Raw genomic sequence first — 21,303 nt, 5'->3', positions numbered from 1 at the left:
TCCCACCGTGACCCAGAATTGCACCAGCAACATACAAGTAAAAGGCTGTATAGCCCATGACCAAAGCTTTAAAACAGACAAATCTGACTTCCTCTTACGCCTCTGTCCATTAAAAATATGCTTTCTAGGACTTAAAAGCAATTTATATTTCAAGCTGGGCATTAGGGCAAATCATAGTGCCACCTTTTCCTTAATACTGGCTTAACATTTACCACTGAATAATTCAGAAAATACATGGTCTCTCTTCTGAAATGTCCAATGTACTGGTATCTTTTCTAAACAGTAAATACAGAGAGTCTTTCTCCTTCCCCCCCCCCACCAAGTTTCTGTCCCAAGAAATGAACTACTTTCCAAACTTCATGGACTAGTGACAAGTGACTCAAGCATTTATGCAGCTAAATTTATTCTCACAACAGATTACATATCAATGTGTAAAAGTGGTCAACAGCAAAAAAAAAAGTTATTTTCAGTGTCAATCAGCTGCTTTATATAACACTGAGCTCTGACTGATAAACAGTGTGCATTTTCCCTTTCTCTTTTGCAACTACCAAGATAAATCAAACCTTTGTTTGGTGACTGTACAAAACAGGATTTTAGCAATATATTAAAATAACTAAGCCTGCACAGATAGAAGTAACAGTGTTAATGTTAAAGCTGTAAAGGCTGAGCCGGTATCAGCTATTAAAGTAAAAATAGCTGTTTTCACATGTGATTTACTAACAGTTTTATATCCCTGCTTCACTGACATGTTTGATATAATTAAAAGAAAAGGGATTTAGAAATCTTAGTAAATGACACAGAACGGTCTTAGTTATTCCATAGCTTTATATCCTGCAAATCTAAGGAAGGACTTCTTTTTGTGTGTGAAGAGGTACAGGTAGCTCTTTACACGAAGTTTATCACTAAGAACTCATTATTCTGTAAGTGGGATCAGTGTCCTTTCATGCAATCTGTAGGTGGTTCTTTTTTTTCCAGATGAAATCATAAGTGGTTTAAATAAAAACTAAAAACTGCAGCAACTCAAAGGAAAGGCTTTAAGCTATAGACATTGGCTGTGGCTATATATCTCCTTGCTTCTGCAATGGAGCATATTAATGAGGTGGCCTGTGATATCTGCCTCTAACTTGCTATTTGCATTTATAAAATAAGAGAAATTAGCTTTACACATTGTTTTGCCATTTCTTCTACATACTCCAATAAAAATGTGACTACAAATAATTACAAAACCCACCTTTTTAGGCAACCTATAGTACACGGCGATTACTTAGCACTGGATATGTTGTGAGATCGTGTCCAGTAAAGATAGTACATCAACATCATAATGCAGGCTATTTCAGTAAAAATAGAATAAATAAAATAAAAATATTTTAAGCTGTATTTAACAGGTTAATTCAAAAATGACGTGAGACATACAAGGCAGAGTGTATGCCTACTCACAGAAACACGAGATACAGAGAATGCATAGGTAACTGAAGTGTCACTACAACTTGGGTAAAACAATGGCATTTGCTCTCACACATGCACCAACCATAATTTTTGGCCATGGCAGAAAGTAAGTCAACATCGTGTTTTAATATAATTGGTTTTACAAAATTAGGCCTTGATCCTGCAAACACTTAGGTATATGCATAACCGGTAAGAGCATGGGTCATCCTGTTGAAGCTAGTGAGACTAATGTGCTTATAAAGCACATGCCTAGGTTTTGCAGAATCAAGGTCTTAATCAGTATTTTGGTAAAATAAACAAAGGTATTTTAAAAACAAAATATCTGCAGATGATCTGTGACTTTTCAATACATTCCTGTCCATTGTCTTTTCAATACCTACTGCAACTGCATCCCTGACTCTCTCTATATGCTTTGCTGCTGAAAGCAAGCTAAGCACTCATGGTCCTCACAACAGGAAACCGAACCACACCAAGTAGAGAATAAAAACAACAGCTTTTTAACATGTCTGTTGAATTACAAAGGGAGGTCCTGATCTGCCATCATGGGGCGGCAGCATCACACAGATGCAGTGGATCTCCTATGGAATGTATTTATACTATTTAAAACTCATTGCAAATCTGAATCCTGGGAAAGTTTCAAACTGGAACTGTAAAAGGACACTGTCAAGGTATTTGCTATAATTAAAAAACCGGTAACAGGCTGAATCTGGGGAGTGACAATGAATACAGCATCTTATGTCTCTAGATCAGTGATTTTAATATGATCCAGGGTGGTGGTGGCTAGGTGGGGTTACCATCTGATGGCTGCTGATAACCATTGTGGAAAAAGAAAATGGTATCAGCCCTGTTCCCAGTGGAAACCACTGAGATTACCACTACTGGAACCGAGAGAAACAAAGGAGTGAATGTGAGTGCAAGTTTCTTCTTGTAGCCTTGGTTCTCCGAACAGGATTGCGGTACATAAATACCTTGCTGCACTGGGGCTTAAGCACTTGCATAATTTTAAACATGGATTTAAAATATTAAGCACATGCTTAAATATCTTGCTGAATTGGACCGCAGGCAAGTGTTTTAGCTAAGTGTATGCTAGTGGGTTGTATTATTCTTTATATTGCCGTAGTGCTTAGAGGCCTCAGCCAGGTCAGAGCCCCATTGTAGGTACCAGTTAGGATTTCAGGGCACTGGCTCCTCAGCTGGTGTTCACGGAGCTGCACCTCTTTACACCAGTAGAGCATCAGCCCTTCACTTGCCAGTATGGTCACATTTCAGTCATGTCAAGTTCATCCACAGCCTGATTTGTTTGTTACTGGGGTAGCTCCTGGGTAGCAACTGGGATCAATTTTAAAAAAAGAAAAGATGCAACCATTCATTTAAAACAAAAAGCCCCTAGGGAATAGATATAAAGAGAAAGCTAGGTCAAATTCTGGGCCTATCAGCCTTGACATGTCCCTTTAAAATTACAGTGTCAGCATACCCAGATGGTTCAGCCTTCCAAGTAGATGTCTAAAATGGAGGCAGAAAAATTTTAACACTGGTAAAAACATCTGCACTTTTCATTTCTATTGTTTGTACCAACCTGCAGTTGTAATAAGACAGAGGGCAAGGGGAAAAAACAAAGAAAAAGATAAGCATATAAGTGCATTCAAAGGTTAGCACATGTACGATTGTAAGGGGCAATACTGCATAGTTTGTTGCCAAGGAATTTACAGTAGAGTGGACTAACACAGCTAGCTGGAGCTTCTGGAGCAAAAGCACTGAAATCAGGTTACTCTACATTTAGCTCCATCACATCAGAGAACAGCTGTATCATTCCTTTGTTGAGAGCTGCTACAGCAAGGGCATTAAAGTAAAATGAAATTTCATCATGGTATAAATGAGAATAGGTCTGCACAACAAAAACGGGATAGTCCTTTTCCATCTCATGTAAATATTAACTCAGCACCAAACTCCAAATGAAAGAACTGTGTGATCGGGCCTTCAATGAAAGTTTGCACACACAAGGAGTAATACAGGGAAAATATGTAGCTTTCTAGTTTGTGCCATATATAACGGTTCTGAATAGGTCCCTCTCTTAATCATGGATGGTTGGAGCCCACAGTTAAATAAATGACATTTTTGTTGCACCATGTAGGATTTTGGAGAATAGATTTAACAGGCCCCTGATGCATTTGTCTGTTTTAGGGCAAAAGGCTAAAGCTGATGCATCCTGCTCTGAATTATTCAAAACTTTTCTTCTCCAAAACAATAATATATAAACAATAAGTGAAATATGGTCACCGTGGTTCAAAAGCATGTCAGGCAAAATTATACAGTGGTTCCTAAACCAATGCCAATGCACATTTTAAAACTAACAGGGGCAGCTTTGTAAAAATAAAACTTGGTATTTATACCACAGTAATTTAATGGTAACTAATACTTGGTACCTACTCCAGTGTTGAAAACAGGGCAAAGTGCTGTAGGATTTAAGGGTTGCTTGTGACAAATCCAGCTCAAGAAGATGGTGAAACTATAATTCAGGCATCATTCACTCCAAGGACTTTAACATTAGTTCACTAGGAGGGACGTGGCCATATGCTTTTTGGGTGTGAATTTAGGTAATGTTCAGTATATTTACAATCAGAAACAGACCTTCCACTGCTCATGATGTAACTCATTGACAGCAAAAAAATTATTCATGCGTCTTTTCATATCACATGATGATGGCAAGAACGAGAGAACATGCTTGTCTAACATTGTTTTGATAAGGATAAATTCGTTGAAGACAAAGCATCAGCAATTTAAAATGGAAGGTCAAACATCATCAGTTCGTTTTCTTTAGCGTAGCCACTGTATCTTCAATTAAGTGTTACAAGAATCCTTTCCCTTGGGCAGCTATGGCATCTCAGAAACAGGGCGTTTCTGTTTTAAAGTGTCAATAAGGGACAAGACTCCACGTTTGACATTAGTTGTGACTCTTCTGGTCATCGAGTCTGCAGGAGGAGGGGGTGGTCGAACTTTCTGTGAAGGAGGTCTGGCTACCAAGCACTTCTGATACCGTAACTGCAACAAAGCAAAATGTGTTCCACAATCATTAGTGCATTTCAATAGCTTCTCATCAGAATCTTAAATTCAGTACTTTTTATACATTACCGGCAAACTCTACCTTTGAACTTGCTAGATTCAATCCAGCCTGGACTGGTGCCAAAAAACCCACTGCTAAACTAAGGGATCAGTGACTATTTTAAAGGCTATTTCAAGAACAGACTAGAAACAAATGCTGAATTACACTGATGTGTGTGAAAAGCTGAAACTCCCCCTCAGTCTTATTATTTATTTCCCCCCAGACATCTGTAACAGCCATGCCCTTGGGAACTGCTGGAGCGTTAGCTGTATTGCCTCCAAAACTCCAAAGTGCATCTTGAAAATGGGATGAAGCACTAAACTCTAACTTCAGCAGCTTATGCCTCATTGGCTGCTACACTCACTTTGGAAGTGAAATGGAGGGGAAAACCAAAATAAAATAAGAATTAAATTATTTTAACGGTCCAATGACAGAACACTTTCCAGGCCTAGGGACACCCTGGCAGACCGAAACTTTTAGAAGCGCTGGCCCTGGCACAGTGATCAGAATAAATATTTCAGCCCCTCAGACATATCCCAAATGCACATACAATCTTAGTAACATTGTGTATGAGTTCTTTGGGGCTCGGACTGCCTGTTCTGTGTTTGTGCACATGGGACAATAGGGTTCTGGTCCATGAATGGAGCTTCTTGGCCCTAGGATAACGTAAATAATTATTAATAATTTTCTTGCCTTTTTTTTTTCTTGCTGTTATTATTTTTCAAAATGTGCTACAAAGTCTTTATCTTTGATCTAAAATTCTTCAGTACAGGAATCAAACTTAGTTATTTTAAAGGAGCATATATTGCGGAAATTTCAGGGTCTTATTTTAGAAGTGAATGAAAGCATCTCATGGGTCAATTTACTTGTATAATTTGAAAATTTACTCCAATTATTGAATGGCATATTTGCATACAGGCCTATAGTTTATCTATATTTGTAAAATATATGTCAAACTGCCCAGCGTAAGATGATCATGTCATGAGAATAAAAGGGCCCTTCATCACGTTGTAGACATGGAAAGGGGTAGGAGATAGAATCACAGAAATGTAGGGCTGGGAGGGACCTCAACAAGTCATCTATCTCAGCCCCTTGTGCTGAGGCAGGACCAAGTACACCTAAGGCCATCCCTGACAGGGGTAAGTCTAACACGTTCTTAAAAACCTCTATTGATGGAGATTCCACAACCATGCTGATTACCTATTTCAGTGCTTAACTATCCTTACAGTTAAAGATTTTACTAATATTTAAACTAAACCTCCCTCATGGGACAACCGGTTCTAAAAGATCTTCTAATTTTAACAACCGGTTCCAGCTCACCACTGCATCTAACTGATCTAAATATTCATTAACCTGTCCTTTCCCTATTTGTGCTTGCACTCCTTCTCCCTTTTGGTGAATATAAATTGTTAATATTATGCATCCAGTCACAACTTTCTTTTAGAGAAGACTGAGGCAACATAGGCATTAAACACCACAGCGTTCTTGCATGTCATCTATCATTAGCTCTCATTCCCTGTTAAGTTGTGGATCTACATGTTCCTTCATCTTCCCTTGCTCCTAATGGATTTATTGAACTTCTTCTTATTGCCCTTTTATGTCCATTGCTCGGTGTAACTCATTTTGTGCCTTAGCCTTTCTGACTCTACATGCTTGTGCTGTTCTTTTGTATTCATCTTTAGCAATTTGTTCATGTTTTCACTTTTTGTAGGATTCCTTTTTGATTTTGGGGTAATTAAAGAGCTCCTGATGGAGCTTTATTGTCCTCTTACTATTCTTCCTGTCTTTCCTTCACACTGAGATGTGTTTATTGTTGTGCCTTTACTGTTGTGTCGTTGAGAAACTGCTCTCCTGAACTGCTTTTTCCTTTAGACTTTCCTCCATGGGACCTCACCTACAAGTTCTGAGCTTGTTCTATAGTCTGCCTTGTTGAAGTCCATTATCCGTATTCTGCTGCTGTCACTCATTCCTTTCCCTAGAATCATGAAATCTATCATTTCATAATCACTTTCGCCTAAATAGGTAAGGTTGGTATAGGAGCATTATTTAAATTCTCAAAGATTTATTTATTTATTTTGCATTAAAGATACCAGTTTTTTCAGTTCTTTAAATATTACAGAAAGAAATCTGATGAGGTTCAATAAGGATAAGTGCAGGGTCCTGCACTTAGGACGGAAGAATCCAATGCACCGCTACAGACTAGGGACCGAATGGCTAGGCAGCAGTTCTGTGGAAAAGGACCTAGGGGTGACAGTGGACGAGAAGCTGGATATGAGTCAACAGTGTGCCCTTGTTGCCAAGAAGGCCAATGGCATTTTGGGATGTATAAGTAGGGGCATAGCAAGCAGATCGAGGGACGTGATCGTTCCCTTCTATTCGACATTGGTGAGGCCTCATCTGGAGTACTGTGTCCAGTTTTGGGCCCCACACTACAAGAAGGATGTGGATAAATTGGAGAGAGTCCAGCGAAGGGCAACAAAAATGATTAGGGGTCTGGAACACATGACTTATGAGGAGAGGCTGAGGGAACTGGGATTGTTTAGTCTGCGGAAGAGAAGAATGAGGGGGGATTTGATAGCTGCTTTCAACTACCTGAGAGGTGGTTCCAGAGAGGATGGTTCTAGACTATTCTCTGTGGTGGAAGAGGACAGGACAAGGAGTAATGGTCTCAAGTTGCAGTGGGGGAGATTTAGGTTGGATATTAGGAAAAACTTTTTCACTAGGAGGGTGGTGAAACAATGGAATGCGTTACTTAGGGAGGTAGTAGAATCTCCTTCCTTAGAAGTTTTTAAGGTCAGGCTTGACAAAGCCCTGGCTGGGATGATTTAATTGGGGATTGGTCCTGCTTTGAGCAGGGGGTTGGACTAGATGACCTCCTGAGGTCCCTTCCAACCCTGATATTCTATGATTCTATAGGGATTTCATATAATTGCAAATTTACAATTATTACTATTTATAGAATTAGTGAAAGAGCTAAGTACTACAGTTCACTCTGAAAAAGATCACTTACCATACATGCAGCCTGAACAGCTTCTGATACATTGCCTGCATTTGGTTCACACCAAAAAACATGGGATTCAAAATGCTGGTTCCCTGTATCCATAATGAAGGCAAATGTATGGACATCCTTGCCCACTCCCATAAAGGACAGGAACCGAACACGACATTCCACTATGATTTGTTCTTCATTCTGGTTATGAAGCAATGATCGCTCATTACTACACTGTAGTCAATACAACTTTTTGAGCTATTTCATTGATGTTTCTAAAATCCCTGGTGAAACTGTAGCAGTAGCGCTGAACTCTTATGATTTATCTGTACAGCATTAGCAATGTGCTATGTGCTGAACTCAATTAACCCTTCTAAAATACAAGAAGAAGAGAGACCAAAGCAGTTGGTATTGGGAACACCACAGATTTTAGCTTATTTCAGTTTAGAAAAGACTGACCGTGGTAAGTCTTCAAAACAAAAAAAAAATACTTATCCATATTGAATAGGGATTTTACCCTGGGGACACAGCAGCAGTGAAACAGACCTATTTCTTGAAAGTGTCACTCTACTGGTCTTCTGGGAAAATGCTTTGTATAAAGCAGCAGCACGAAACAGAGACTGAAAGATTCCTTGTCTTTGCTAAATTGCAGAGGAGGACAGAGCAAATCTTAATATTCAGGACTCTTGGCCCAGGGGTTAGGCTTGCAGTATTTGGGTCCCAAAAACCCCAGGAAAAGGTAATGCTGATACTTATTTTTTTACACCTCAAACATTTACAATTTATTTCTAAGGGCATGTTTTGAAGGGGCAAATAAAACTGAGCCGAGCAGAAGTGACTGGTAAGAACCTTGATGTGCTGCGCTTTAACATAAAAGTGGGAGTTGAATTGTAAGATTTTTTTTAAAATCTCAGTCTTTACTAAATGGTCCCGTTGTGCACAGCTTACATTACTGGAGGAAAACGTCAAGTGAAACAAAAGAATACACTCTAATACAAATAAATATTCTATTACAGATGGGGGGTCTTTCCAGCTTTCTGAGACTGCACTATTAAAACTATTATGTTAATCTATTCCTAACTTACTCTTTCATTGATGACCGTCACAGTAGCATCAGCAACATTCATGGTAACTGGCATCCACTCCTCTTTGCTAGAGGAAGCCGTAAGGTTTTCTATGGCACTGTTCAGCGTATCCATACCTAAAATGTAGAGGGAGGGAGAGTGGGATAAAAAAAAATGTATAAAATGAATACATAAAAAAAAACCTAGAAGAAATTATTTTTTTCACCTAGAAGCACAGAAAAGAAGTTGCTTTAGATTTCTTAGCTAAAAACATTCTGATGGCGGGGGTGTAAGAAAAAAATGACTAGCTCCTGCTATCCCTTTATTTTTCATCACCTTGTAAAAACAGAATTAGTTGCCAGTCTTCTCCTAGGAGGCTTAAAACACTAGGACGGCAGTTTGTTCAGGTAGCATCTCACTCCAGTCCTATGCACTTACAACTCCCTTCTGACTTTTTAATTGTCACTGCTCATGTTGGGAGAGGGCGCTGCAAAGGGCTTTGTCTCAGCAGCCTTCCCAAAACATTCTGGCTGAAGAAGCATAAGCCTGAGTGAGACCATGAGCACTAGACAGCCCCATTCTCTTCTTCTTATGTGGAGGCTTAGTGCTGACCCCTGTGCATCCAGAACACATGTAAAGAGCGTTGTTGCTCCTTGAACTTTACTTTACCAGTGCACATGTAGCCAGAATCTAGCCCTTTCAGATTTTATGTAAGTCCCTTCTAGCATCAGTTAAGAACAATGGTGTTACATACCCACTGGTTTAACTACAGGTAACATGCCCAAGTACTGGACGTGGAACTTCTGTACCAGCTCTGTCTTTGGTGTTGGGAAATCTACTGCATGGGAACAAAAAAAATCAATGCTGTTTATCAACATTCACGAGCAAGTAAAACACACTTTTATTGCACAGACAGAAGAAATAGCTTACCAAGTAATTTTACTCCGAAAATACTGTATTGATTAAAATAGATCTGCACTCCTTCTAGCTCATACAAGAAGATGTTAAGTGATTTCCAGGGGAATTAAGGAGGAAGATGATACAACTTCCAATTCATGTACACTAAAAATAGGATTGTGTTCAAAACATTTAGAAAACTTGCATGAATATGTCTCTAAGGTATGAGCATATATACAGGGCTGGCCTTATATCCAGCACAGCCATGTACAATTTGGCCTCTAAGGGCTAGTTCCACAAACGGAGTGCTGGCTCGGTGTTGCAGTACCTAACTTTGTGTGTCCTACCACCCAGTAGAGCACAGAGCCCTGAGTTAGGTGTCCAGGCTATATAGACAATGCATGGGGAAAGTGAGGAGATTGAGGGATTGCCTATATGGCAAATTAATGTGCAGCAAGCCAGGGTATGAATCTACAGCTAGGATTGCCAACTTTCTAATTGCACAAAACCAAACACCTGTGTTCCCTGTAAGCTGCGTGCTTGAGCGGCTGTGCAGGAGAGATTCAAGTGCCGCCCAGCTGATTAGCACAGTGCGAGCAACCAGCAGCATGTGCTCAGGGGCAGAGGGTTGGAGTGTGGGAGGGGGTGAGGACTCTGGGGTGGGGCAGACATTAGGGGTTCAGGTTGCGGGAGGAGGGTCCAGGCTGGGGCTGCAGGCTCTGGGGTGGGACTGGGGATGACGTGTTGTGTGTTCTGGAGGGGGCTCCAGGCTGGGGCCGAGGGGTTTGGAGTGCGGGAGGGGGCTCAGGGCTGGGGCAGGAGGTTGGGGTATGGGAGGAGGTTTGGGGGGTGGGCTCCGGGAGGGAGTTTGGCTGCGGGAGGGAACTCAGGGCTGTGGTTGGGGTTGCAGGAGAGAGTGTGGGCTCCGGAAGGGAGTTTGGGTGTGGGAGGGGGCTCAGGACTGGGGCACTGGGTTAGGGTGTGGGAGGGGGTTCAGGGTGTGGGCTCCAGCCGGGCAGCACTTACCTCAGGTGGCTCCCGGTTGGCGACGCAGCAGGGCTAAGGTAGGCTCCCTGCCTGCTCTGGCTCCGCACTGCTCCCAGAAGTGACCGGCATGTCTGACTCCTAGGAGGAGGCATGGCCAGGCAGCTCGGCATGGTGTGCGCTGCCTGCGCCCGCAGGCACCGTCTTCACAGCTCCCACTGGCTGCGGTCCCAGCCAATGGGAGCTGTGGAGCCGATGCTGGGACAGCGCATGGACCTTCCCTGATCACTCCTGCGCCTAGGGGCCACAGGGACATGCCGGCTGCTTCCGGGAGCTGCGCGGAGCCAGGGAGCCTGCCTTAGCCCCACTGTGCTGCTGACCAGACTTTTAACGGCCCGGTCAGCAGTGCTGACTGGAGCTGCCAGGGTCCCTTTTCGATCAGGCGTTCCAGTAGAAAACTGGACACCTGCGAACCCTATCCACAACGCATCAGGTCACTCACAGTAACTCGCCATTTGGACACTGCTACAGAAGTGGATGTCCTGGAGTGTGGCTTATCAAACTATGCTTTCAAGCAGCAGAACGCTAAGCTGCACCCTGGGACTTTCACTGTGCTGTGGCAACATCCACTTGGCTTTCACCTGTGCAGCAAGCTGGTACGCTTTAAATTCGCACCCTGGGCACTCACTGTGTAGACAAGTCCTAAGAAGAGGACTCTCAACAGCTGGCACACTGAGCAGAGAGCCATCTGAGCTAGCCAATAGGAAATACTGAGGAGAGGGGCAGGGCCTAAGCTCCTCCTCTCAAAGGAAGTTGGGCACCTAACTCCAGGCCAGATGGAAGCAGTTATCTCCACTTTGGATTCATAGCCATGAACCGCCCCCTGGAGTTAGGCACCTAAGCCAGGTCAGTGCTTTTTCAGTGAAATAGGAGCAGAAGTAGCAGTTTCCCCCCACCCCTTACCCCATATTGCCCAGTGGTTAGAGCACTCACTCAGGATGTGGGAGACCCCAGTTCAAATCACCACTCTGACAGAGGAGAGGGGACTTGAACCAAAGTCTCCCACCTCCCAGGTGAATGCCCTAATTGCTGGATTGTGTGGTATTCTAGGGTGGGTCTTTTTCAGTTTCTCCTGTTGAGACTGTTCCACTTTGTATGAAATACTTAAAAAGAGTCACTGGAACAGGGACTGGAACCTGGGTCTCCCAGGTGGGTGCCTTAGCCACTGGGCTAGAGAGTCACTCTCACTCTTTTCCTCTCTGATCTAATGACTATTTACATTTTTCATACGAAGTAGAATAGCCTCAACAGGAGAGATGGATTCCCTTTGTGAATGTAGCCCTGTGTTTTTAAACCATGCCTATGAACATGCTCTCTCTGTGCCAGGAGAAACCAATGTCCGTGTGAACAGCTGATGCAAATAAAAAATCCCTATGAACAACAAATAGCAGTGAGTTGAGATATTCAGTGCAGGCAAGTGGATTTAAAACATATACCTTGCATTAGTTACTGTGTGTAAGTCTCCTGGGCTGCTTTCAACATATCAACCATTACGCGAAGAGAAAGAAACACAAAGCCATTTTTCTTTTACCCCACGCTACAGGGTGCAGCACACATTTGGCTGGAAGATTTGCTTGCTCATCAGCCTTTGAAGCTCACATTGATGCTGAAATCCAGGAAGAGTTTGGATCTGCTATAACTCCTCTGAACCCATTGATTAATTGGAAATATTTTGTTTTTATGCAGATCTGGCATATCATTTCCACTACTGAGCTGTGAAATTTACATATTTTGAAAGAAACCAAAGGAAATAAACAAGTTGCCATAACTGAGCAGAACTGCACTACTGTCAACATTACTAATAAAAGTATTTTGCTGTGACATCATCAGATACACTATCTAAAAGACACTGTTAGCCTTCCTTTCAGCTCAATTTTTGTTCAGTACAACATTAAGGGACTGTATCTAAAACTGGACCATAATATAAAGTTAATTCTGGCACACAGTACCTTGCAGGGGAACATCCAGGGTGACATTTGTCCGTTCCTGTAAAGAGCTGCAAGCCACAGCTTTAGCATTCTTCCGTTCAGCCATAATCTGGAGAAGACGGCAATAAAACAGCATTTTCCCCCAAGATATAGTACAGTAGCAACTCCAAGTATACACTTGCTACTCTCATTACACCCCTAATCTGGGAAGTCTGCAATCAGTCAGAGTCCAAAGGACCAAAAGAGATACTAAAATTAATTTTCTTTCGGTTTATTTACAGTTCTCTCTTTGCGGGACTTAGAGCTACAAACGGATATGAAAAGTAAAGTGAAAATTAGCAGTTTAAACATTCAAAACCTGCAGTGAGGAACGAGATAGAAAGAAGTATAAATAAATCTATGCAAATAAAAAGGGAAGAGGCATTTGTCATCCCGTGCACATTTCTGATCTACCTATTTACATTTACCCTCCTGAGAAAAGTCACCGCTGTGACCGTGGCTGTGTTGGAGTGTGATGTACAACTACATTTTGTTTATGTCTTAATAATAAACAAACTGCCATTTTAATTAAACTTTACAGAGAGGTCTAGTGGTCTGAGCACAGGGCCTGGAGGCAGAAACACCTGCTCTAAGATCATGGCTCTCACAGTGGCTCCCTTGGTTTGTGATTATTATACTTGAGGTTGCTTTCTGTTTATGAGGCAATATTCATATTCTGGGCTGAATAAAATGAGAGCTGTTGATGAGAGTTTGTTAGCTTAGGAATAAGGCCCTGATTCAGTAGAACAAGTCCATCCAGTGGTATGTAAGAACGTACTTAATTGCTTAGCTGACTCAGAGCCATAACTATCATTGAGGGATTGTCTACACCGGGGGTTTAAATCCACACTAACTCAGGCTGTTTGGCCTACAAATGCCTGTGCACAAGCAACATCGTTCCTTCGAGTGCACTAACTCCACATTTATCGCAAACTCTGGAGTCTTCTTTCAAGTTGGATGCAAACTTAGCAAACGCGGTCTATTGTTAGTATACACACAATGCTGCTTCACACTACTTTGGCAGTTCTCCAACTGCTATCCCACACTGCTTTGCAGACATGTATGAGCAACCTGTCTGTTTACCTGCATCCCCTCCCACTGCTCTGGAGTCAAATTGACAAGACGACATATCCTTCATCTGGCAGGATCAGACCATTTACTCCTGGAGTCCAATATATTGGTATTACAGCAATATTACTCCAGCAGCCTCTACAACGTGGCTCTAACAGCGGCTTGGTGCCATGCTGAGACCCTAGATCTCACTGCCATCTGGGGAAAAGCAGCAGGCCAGCAAGCTCTTGGGGCCAGCCACCAGAATAAAGACGTGTTGGTGGACATTGCTAGCCAGTTGTCCACAAGGACACCAACTAGTACCAGATAAAGAGCAAACAGCTCAGGAGACTGTACACAACAACCCAAGATGTAAGAAGAGTGTGGAAATATAAGCGATCTATTTTTTGAGGAGCTGGACAGGATATTAAACAATTACACCGCTATAAACCCAAGAAGGTTGTGGATCCTGTGCACAGCTGTACCCCCTTCTCCCACCTCCTACTGAGGATGAGCGACAAGAGTCATTGGAGGAAGAACACAAGCAGCGCAGTGAAGAGCTCTCCCTAGAAAGTCATGATCTCTTCAGGACTCAGGACTCTGAGGGTGGCCATGTTGGAAGCCAGCTTGATTCCCAGACACAAACCAGCCCGGGACTGAGGAGGCAGATCCTATCAAAGGAACCTTGGCATGTAAGTATTGACCTTTACAATTTATTATTACACTACACTGCTGTGCTAACTTCTGTTCCAGTGCCCCACTTTGTGTGGATGTGAGCTAGAAGCCTTTCTGATTTCCAGTTCCCACATCCTTCAGCCCTCTCTGTCCCCCTTCATTTGGCCTCCGCCCCCCACATACACATTCTCAAAATGGTGGCTGGTCTGACAGGGCAACCAGCTTCTGTCTCATGGTAAAGCCCAAACCATCAACTGTTCACAAGCCCATGGTGTAGAGGGCACCTATACATCTACCTGTTTTCCTCCTGACATTTGCCTTGAGGCTCCTGGCTCCCTGTGGGGTAGCTGTATGGGAACTGCCCGCAATATAGCTCACAATTCCCTTCCACTCCTACAGCACTTCAGAGGAGACCATCTTGGTGAATAACTTCACAGCATAGCTCGCTGGTCTGCCCTTTGCTTTTTTGAATAAGGCCATTTTCTGTTTCCTAGTCACTTACCTCAGTGTAATATTACTGAGAGTCAGGACAGCTTAAAGGGGATGAAGAAGGGATTAGCATCCAGCTCACTCCCAGATACCCACCCACTAACCCTCCACGACCACAGAAGCACCTGCAAAGCCAAACCAGGAACATAATTCCCAACACCCCATAGTCTTCAAGGCATAGTCTAAACTGCAAAGCGAGTGGCAGCAGCAGATGCTCATGGCTATGATGTAGCTGTGGTGGCACAAAGAATGGACTTCCAGCTTGAACAGTCTCTTGCAAGTCTTCTTCCTTCAGCAAGAGTCAGTATGGGACAATTTAGACTTCTTAAATCCCTCAAAGTTGCATCTTCCCCTTCATGGTTGGCCTCATGTTCTACTTCTTTCAATCTTAGCTCCATAAACCTTCTGTAAAAGTGTACCTTCTTCTGGAAGTTGTACATGACCCCACCATTGCCATCCTCTTGTCAACCGATGCAGGACTGCAACTTGCCAGGATCATGTAAGTATCTCAAAGTTTGTAATAAAAATCAAACCAATGGGCATGAAGAATATGCCGGAACTTTTGATACTGAGAACTGTTTAGTTTCCTCTCCTCAACACTTTTTAATGGCCACGTTTCTGCCCTAACGGTATTGTCATCACTACTGTGTTGAACACTCATATCTTAGCTATCACACAGACATCCTGCAGCCCAGGGGCCTTTAGAAGACACTGAAATGTCACTGATGCAAGACTGAGCCAACATGTGACATTTTCGGTGATAGAACTTCCTGCCATCAAATGACTACCCCGACAGATAAAACGATTCTCCCATTCTATATCATTGCCATTTACATGAAGCATCATCAAGTTATTCATTCCCATTTTACAGGAGGCATGCATAGCTTTGGTTTTATCATCACTGATCCTAAGTTTCATAGATTCTGCAGTTTTTCACAGCTCTTCCAGGATTTGTTGTAGTTGATCAGTAGGTTCACCAAGTAAGGCAATATCATCCACATTCTCGAGATCCTCTGAAGATGAGTCTTTAAAATTTCACAACTCCTGCTTTGGCCTCAGTCAGCTTTGACATCGGATAGTCTATCAGAACATTAAATAATGTGGATAAGAGAACGCATCCCTGGCGTATCCTTGAATCTACCCCAAATCAGTCTATAATACAACCATTGACCCTCATACCACTAAATGTACTGTGGTACAGTTCCTCCACTTGCCACACTAAGTCCTTAGGCATCCTATACTGGCATAGCAGTAGCCACAGTGCTGATGGATGCACTGTGTCAAAAGTGGCTGCAAAATCTACAAATGTGATGTTAACTTCTTTTTGTTGCTCGTGTCATTTTCCAATACATTCGACAGAGCACATACAGTCTGGATGGTAGGTTGACCGGTACAGAAATCTCACTGCTTGCCTCTTCTTTTTGGACTGATATGGTATTTCAGCCAGTTCAGTAGAATGATCCTAAACCCCTTCCCTGGGACTGACAGCAGCATTATTCCCCTATAATTTGAGCAGGCTGAACACTCTCCCTTTTTTGAAAAAAAGGGATGATACAGCTCCTTTTCCAATCTTCTGAACGAGTGGAACAGCGGTGGATTAGCATGGTGCAGTGTGTAGACGATACCTCTGAAAGACATGACCAGAAATGTGTATTTGAGACACTGAAGGTCATAACTGGATGCTCATTCTTGCGGCTTCTGCCACTTAAGGACAAAAATGGAAAATACTGGCAGGATATCGATGCGTGTGTGAGTGTGAACATTTTTGCAAATTAATGAGGAGATTCCCACCCAAAATGTAGACTACAATTTAATCTAAAAAGAGAACTGATCTGAAAACAGACCTACCACATTAGAGGAAGAGATACTTGCCATCAAACAGTTACGAAATGATAAAGCACCTAGTCCTGACAATATTTCATCCGAACTGCTAAAGAGTGGATGCCCAGATTTAGTTCACCGGCTTCACAGAATTGTCTTACAAGTTTGAGGCAAAGACTGACGGGGAACATAATTCTCAGCCTGCGCCAACATTCAAGACATAGCCTAGATTGCAAAGACAGACCAGGAACTTAATTCCCAACCTCCCCCCTGACTCCATCCCCAGCCTCCAAAGTCCAGTTGCAAAAATCCCAATCTAGCTTCCATGCACATACCATCTCTGAAGTGCCCCTAAGACAGGGAAGAATCTCAGAGAGGGGAAAACAGACGTAAATGTTGAAAAAATGCATTAATAGCCTCTCTGGAACATGAACAATAACTGTTTGGGTTTCCCCCCCCTCCTCTCCCAGCCACGATACCTGCAGTGGCCAGATCCTCAAGGACAGAGCCTTTATCAACAGCTGAGTGACTGCCTAACTTGAGGGGGAAGAAACGAAGAACTCAGGAGACAATGTTCACAGACTACATAGCAGACTCCCCCTCAAAACTGAAAAAATATGGAGCCCTGGGGGTTGTATTTGAGGTTGGAGAGGGAAAGACAGGATGCTACCCAGAGAGAGCATTGCAGTAGCCAGAGACATTGCAGAGAAAGACGGGAACATGCAGAGGCAACTCCTGGAGGCAATATAGAAGCAGAATGTTTGGCTGCAGTCCATGCTGCTAGCAGGCACATATACAACGCAGTGCCCTCAGCAAAGACCCAACCATATTCTGCAACCCCTGGACAATACAGGGTACTGGGAACACCTACGTATGTTCCCTGCCACATCTCAGTAGCCATGCTCTCAGATGCCATTCCCCTCCCTGGCCCAAGCTCACGCTGTGAGAGAAACTGCCCTGGGAGCCCAGCTCTTTTAAGCCATCTAACACCCCTGAAACCTTTGAGCCACTCAACACTGGAAGGCAGCCAAACAAGAAGAGGCAGAGGCAAGACATACACTCGTCTGTGAACTGGACCACCCCATATTGTTGTTTGCTGCCCTCCACTGCACTGTGTCACTTCAAAAGCTGTGTCTTGTTGTTTTAATTACAGGTTTATTTCTGGTTGTTTAATAATACAAACCATTAAAATTCACTCTCAAAGAATCTGCAGTGCATGGTACACAGGAAAACCACCCATAAGACAAACAGCAACACTCACAATCCATCCTCCCCCCCGCCCCCGACCCCCAGGATAACACCTCGATGTACAGCTGATAAAGGTCATCACTAAGGAATAGAAAGGAATGGCCCGGGCAATGCTGTCAGGGATGCCTACTGTTCCTCTTACTTTGAATGTCAGGCCTGAAAATATGCAGCTGTTTATAAACTCTGAGTCCTGGCAAACATTAGGGAGATGGTCCCCCCAGTTGTCCCAATAGAGTTTGGGAACCCCCTGTGTGCACAGCCATTGTTACCAATGGGAATGAGTGCTGTCAGTACAACCTGCTTGACGATGGTCCCAACAGTCGATCTCCCTATGCTGAATTGGTTGGCTATGGGCCAGAAAACGTTAGGGGATGGCCAACTGCTAAATGCAACGGCAACCCGTTTCTCAACAGCTATGGGGCAACGCACGGTGGTGCTCTCCTGCTGCAGCTCCATGGCTAGTTTAGCGTAGATTTCAAAGAAAGTTGCCTTTGCCATCCTGGTCATCCCAGGTCTGCAGAACCCTCCTCTGCACCAACTGATGCTGGCCTCCTGAGCCGAGAAAAAGGGCTGCACTGTGAGAAGCTGCTCCAGGAAGACCTCCTGTAGTAGCAGTTGCCAGGTGTTGTCTTTGTCTTCCTCATCTTGTCCTCCTTCCACCACTGCCGCACGAAGACCTGCAGCTGCAAGCTCATCATCTGCTTGGGGGTGCAGCAGGCAAAGTCCAGAACCAAAGCCCCCATCTCCAAGAGCTCAAATAAAGCTCACACAGCCTCTGTGCCTAGCATAGCAGCACAGAGCATTCTTAGGTCTGTGTTCACCATCAGCAATTTGAGAATGGCACTAGCCCACCCAGAGAGAGAGTAAGCATGGGACAGAGAGTGGAATCAGGGGATTTTTTGAAATCCCAGAATTCCACTGGTTTCCGCTATGCATCCTACAACCTGCAGGGAGAAAAATCCAAGAATGCACAGTCCATCAGTGAAGCAAGGGACCACAGGACACTCTCTGAGAATGTCACGCGCTTAGTATGCACCAGGCCCCCACCATGTGTCCAAGATGAGGGGCCCATTACCAGTTCCAGCCTCTCTTAGCCCGTCCTTGCTGTACCCAGCTGCACCAGGTTTGCCCTAGCACTAAGCCTCCAGCTACCTGAACAGCTCCCTGCCCACCAGAGCCGAGGAACTACCTACTCCCCAGCAGCTCCTCAAGCACCCACCCCAGCCAGAACTGCCAGGTTTCGTACAGTTCCATGACCTACTTCTGCCACTGCTCAGGGCAAGGTGTATTACCCCTAACCTTAAGTTTAAAGTTATATGGAGTCATAGAGCTAAAGGCCAGAACAGACCTCTAGATCATCTAGTCTGACCTCCTGTATATCACAGGCCACAATGATGTGAGGAAGACGAGAGGAAGCACCCAGAGGAAGGCAAAAAATCCCCAAGGTCACTGTCAATCTGACCTGGGGGAAAATTCTATCCTAACCCACATAACGTAACTGTGGATGTTCTAATTTTTCATATAGAAATGTCTAATTCTTTTTTAATCCTACTAAGCTCTCTTTTAAGCCTTTTATACAAACCCGTGGAACTCACTGCCAGAAGACAATTTTATCATTGTGTTAAAAATAATTCCTTTTAGCAGATTTTAATTTGTTAACTTCCAGCTTCATTTGGATGCTTTTGTATTTTGCAGTGGGGCAAACAGAAGAATGTGGTTTACAGTACCTTACCTTTGCTAACCATTAAGTGTACCTCTATTTTAGCTTCTATAGTTATAACAGCACCCAGTTCCATAACCGATCAATCAAGCTGCCAATTTGTCTACTATGCTTGCAGTGTTTGTAACTCAAAGACTGCAAAACTCAAAATAAATAAATACGAAAATAAAAAAAATCAGACAATTAAATTGACCATAAAGAAAAAGGAAACAAACGTCATTGATTTTCATTCTCCAAACTGAGAACAATGTACAAAGCAAACACAAGCATACTTCCAGACACAAAATGTAATCTGAATTTTAAAACTTAAAGTTTTAATAACCCCAGGTACTGTTAGTAAGATAGGCAACTAAATGTGTGTTTTATTTTGGAAGCATCCCTTTAAACAGACACATTTTAAACGGAAGAAAAAACAAATCAAAGAAGTTTTTTTTAAGGGACATGATCAACTTGAAAACTAGTGGAGTTTCAATAAGAGTTAAAAATAGTCTCAGGTACGACACCTGCTTCAGTTCCCCTGCCAATTTTTACAGATTTTCAGTCAGATTTTCCTATTTTGTAAAAGGCTTTACTACTGAAGGAAAGACCAACACAAACAGAGGGCACTGATTAACTGACCATTCAGGGGAACAGAGAATTTGTCAAACTCACAATGGAAACCAACTGATGATAAAGAAATGTCTATCTCTAATCTCTTTCAGTTACAGGAATCTCATGTATTACTTGAAACAAAAGTAGGTACAAAAACTTCAGAAAAAAAAATATTTTAAGTTGATGGTGTCACTAACAGATTTTTCACGCATTGGCTGCCAGAAGAATACCATTATTTCTAAAAAGGTCTGTTTTATTTAGCCATGACACTATTCACCATTCCAATTTGTTTCCAATAATGTTTATTACAAGTCTAGGGTTGCCAACTTTGTAAACGCACAAAACTGAACAGCCTTGCCCCGCCCCCCTTCCCTTAGGCCCCACCCCTTTCCCTGCACCTTCTCCAAGGCCCCGCCCCCCCTCACTCCATCCCCTCTCCCTCTGTCACTCGCTCTCCCCCACCCTCACTCACTTTCACTTTTGGGCTGGGGTGCGGGAGGAGGTGTGGACTCTGGGGAGGGGCCGAGGCTGAGGGGGTTTGGAGTGCAGGAGGGGCTCAGGGCTGGGGCAGAGGGTTGGGGTATGAGAGGGGGTGTGGACTCCAGCTGGGGCTGGGGATGAAGGGTTTGGGGTGCCTGAGGGGGCTCACAGCTGGGTCAGAAGGGGGTCTGAGCTCTGGGAGGGAGTTTGGGTGTGGGAGGGGGTTCTGACCTGGCATGGGGTTGGAGTGTGGGAGGGGATTCGGTGTGCGGGCTCTGGCCGGGCAGCACTCATCTCAGGCAGCTCCCGGAAGCAGCTGGCATGTCCAGCTCCTAGGCAGAGGGGCTGTGGGGTTCTGTGCACTGCCTAAGCCCACAGGCGCCACTCCCGCAGCTCCCATTGGCCAGGAATCGTGGCCAATGGGAGCTGTGGAAGGGCGCTCAGGGTGGGGGTAGGGCGCGGAGTCCCCGTGGCCGCCCCTATGCATAGGGGCTGCAGGAACATGCCGGCCGCTTCTGGGAGCTGCATGGAGGCAGGGAGCCTGCCTTAGTCCCACTGCGCTGCCGACCAGACTTTTAGCCACCTGGTCAGCGGGAGCCACCACGGTCCCTTTTCGACCAGGCATCCTGGTTGAAAACTGGATACCTGGCAACCTTAATTACGACTGTCCCACTGACCACCCTCATACTTCCCCTTTATTAGATAAAAAAGTCTTTAAGCTA

The 21,303-nt window shown here is 43.7% G+C and overlaps 1 protein-coding gene across 11 annotated transcripts in view; it reads right to left on the bottom strand.

Moving 5' to 3' along the window:
* Positions 1-379: 379 nt before the first annotated feature.
* The window catches only part of APBB2 (amyloid beta precursor protein binding family B member 2), a 328,999-nt gene continuing 308,075 nt past the window's right edge, over positions 380-21,303 (bottom strand). For all 11 annotated transcript variants that reach the window (XM_048848487.2, XM_048848489.2, XM_048848488.2 and 8 more), the window contains 5 exons: positions 12,490-12,577; positions 9,354-9,437; positions 8,621-8,736; positions 7,557-7,736; positions 380-4,485 (listed from right to left, as the gene is read on the bottom strand). In XM_048848487.2, the coding sequence (XP_048704444.2) occupies positions 4,318-4,485; positions 7,557-7,736; positions 8,621-8,736; positions 9,354-9,437; positions 12,490-12,577 (636 nt within the window). In that variant the 3' untranslated portion in view covers positions 380-4,317. The remainder of the gene's footprint in view (positions 4,486-7,556; positions 7,737-8,620; positions 8,737-9,353; positions 9,438-12,489; positions 12,578-21,303) is intronic.

This window comes from Caretta caretta, chromosome 4 (assembly GCF_965140235.1).
Source record: "Caretta caretta isolate rCarCar2 chromosome 4, rCarCar1.hap1, whole genome shotgun sequence".
Classification (NCBI taxonomy): Eukaryota; Metazoa; Chordata; order Testudines; family Cheloniidae; genus Caretta; species Caretta caretta.
This window is presented reverse-complemented; position numbering and strand designations above follow the sequence as displayed.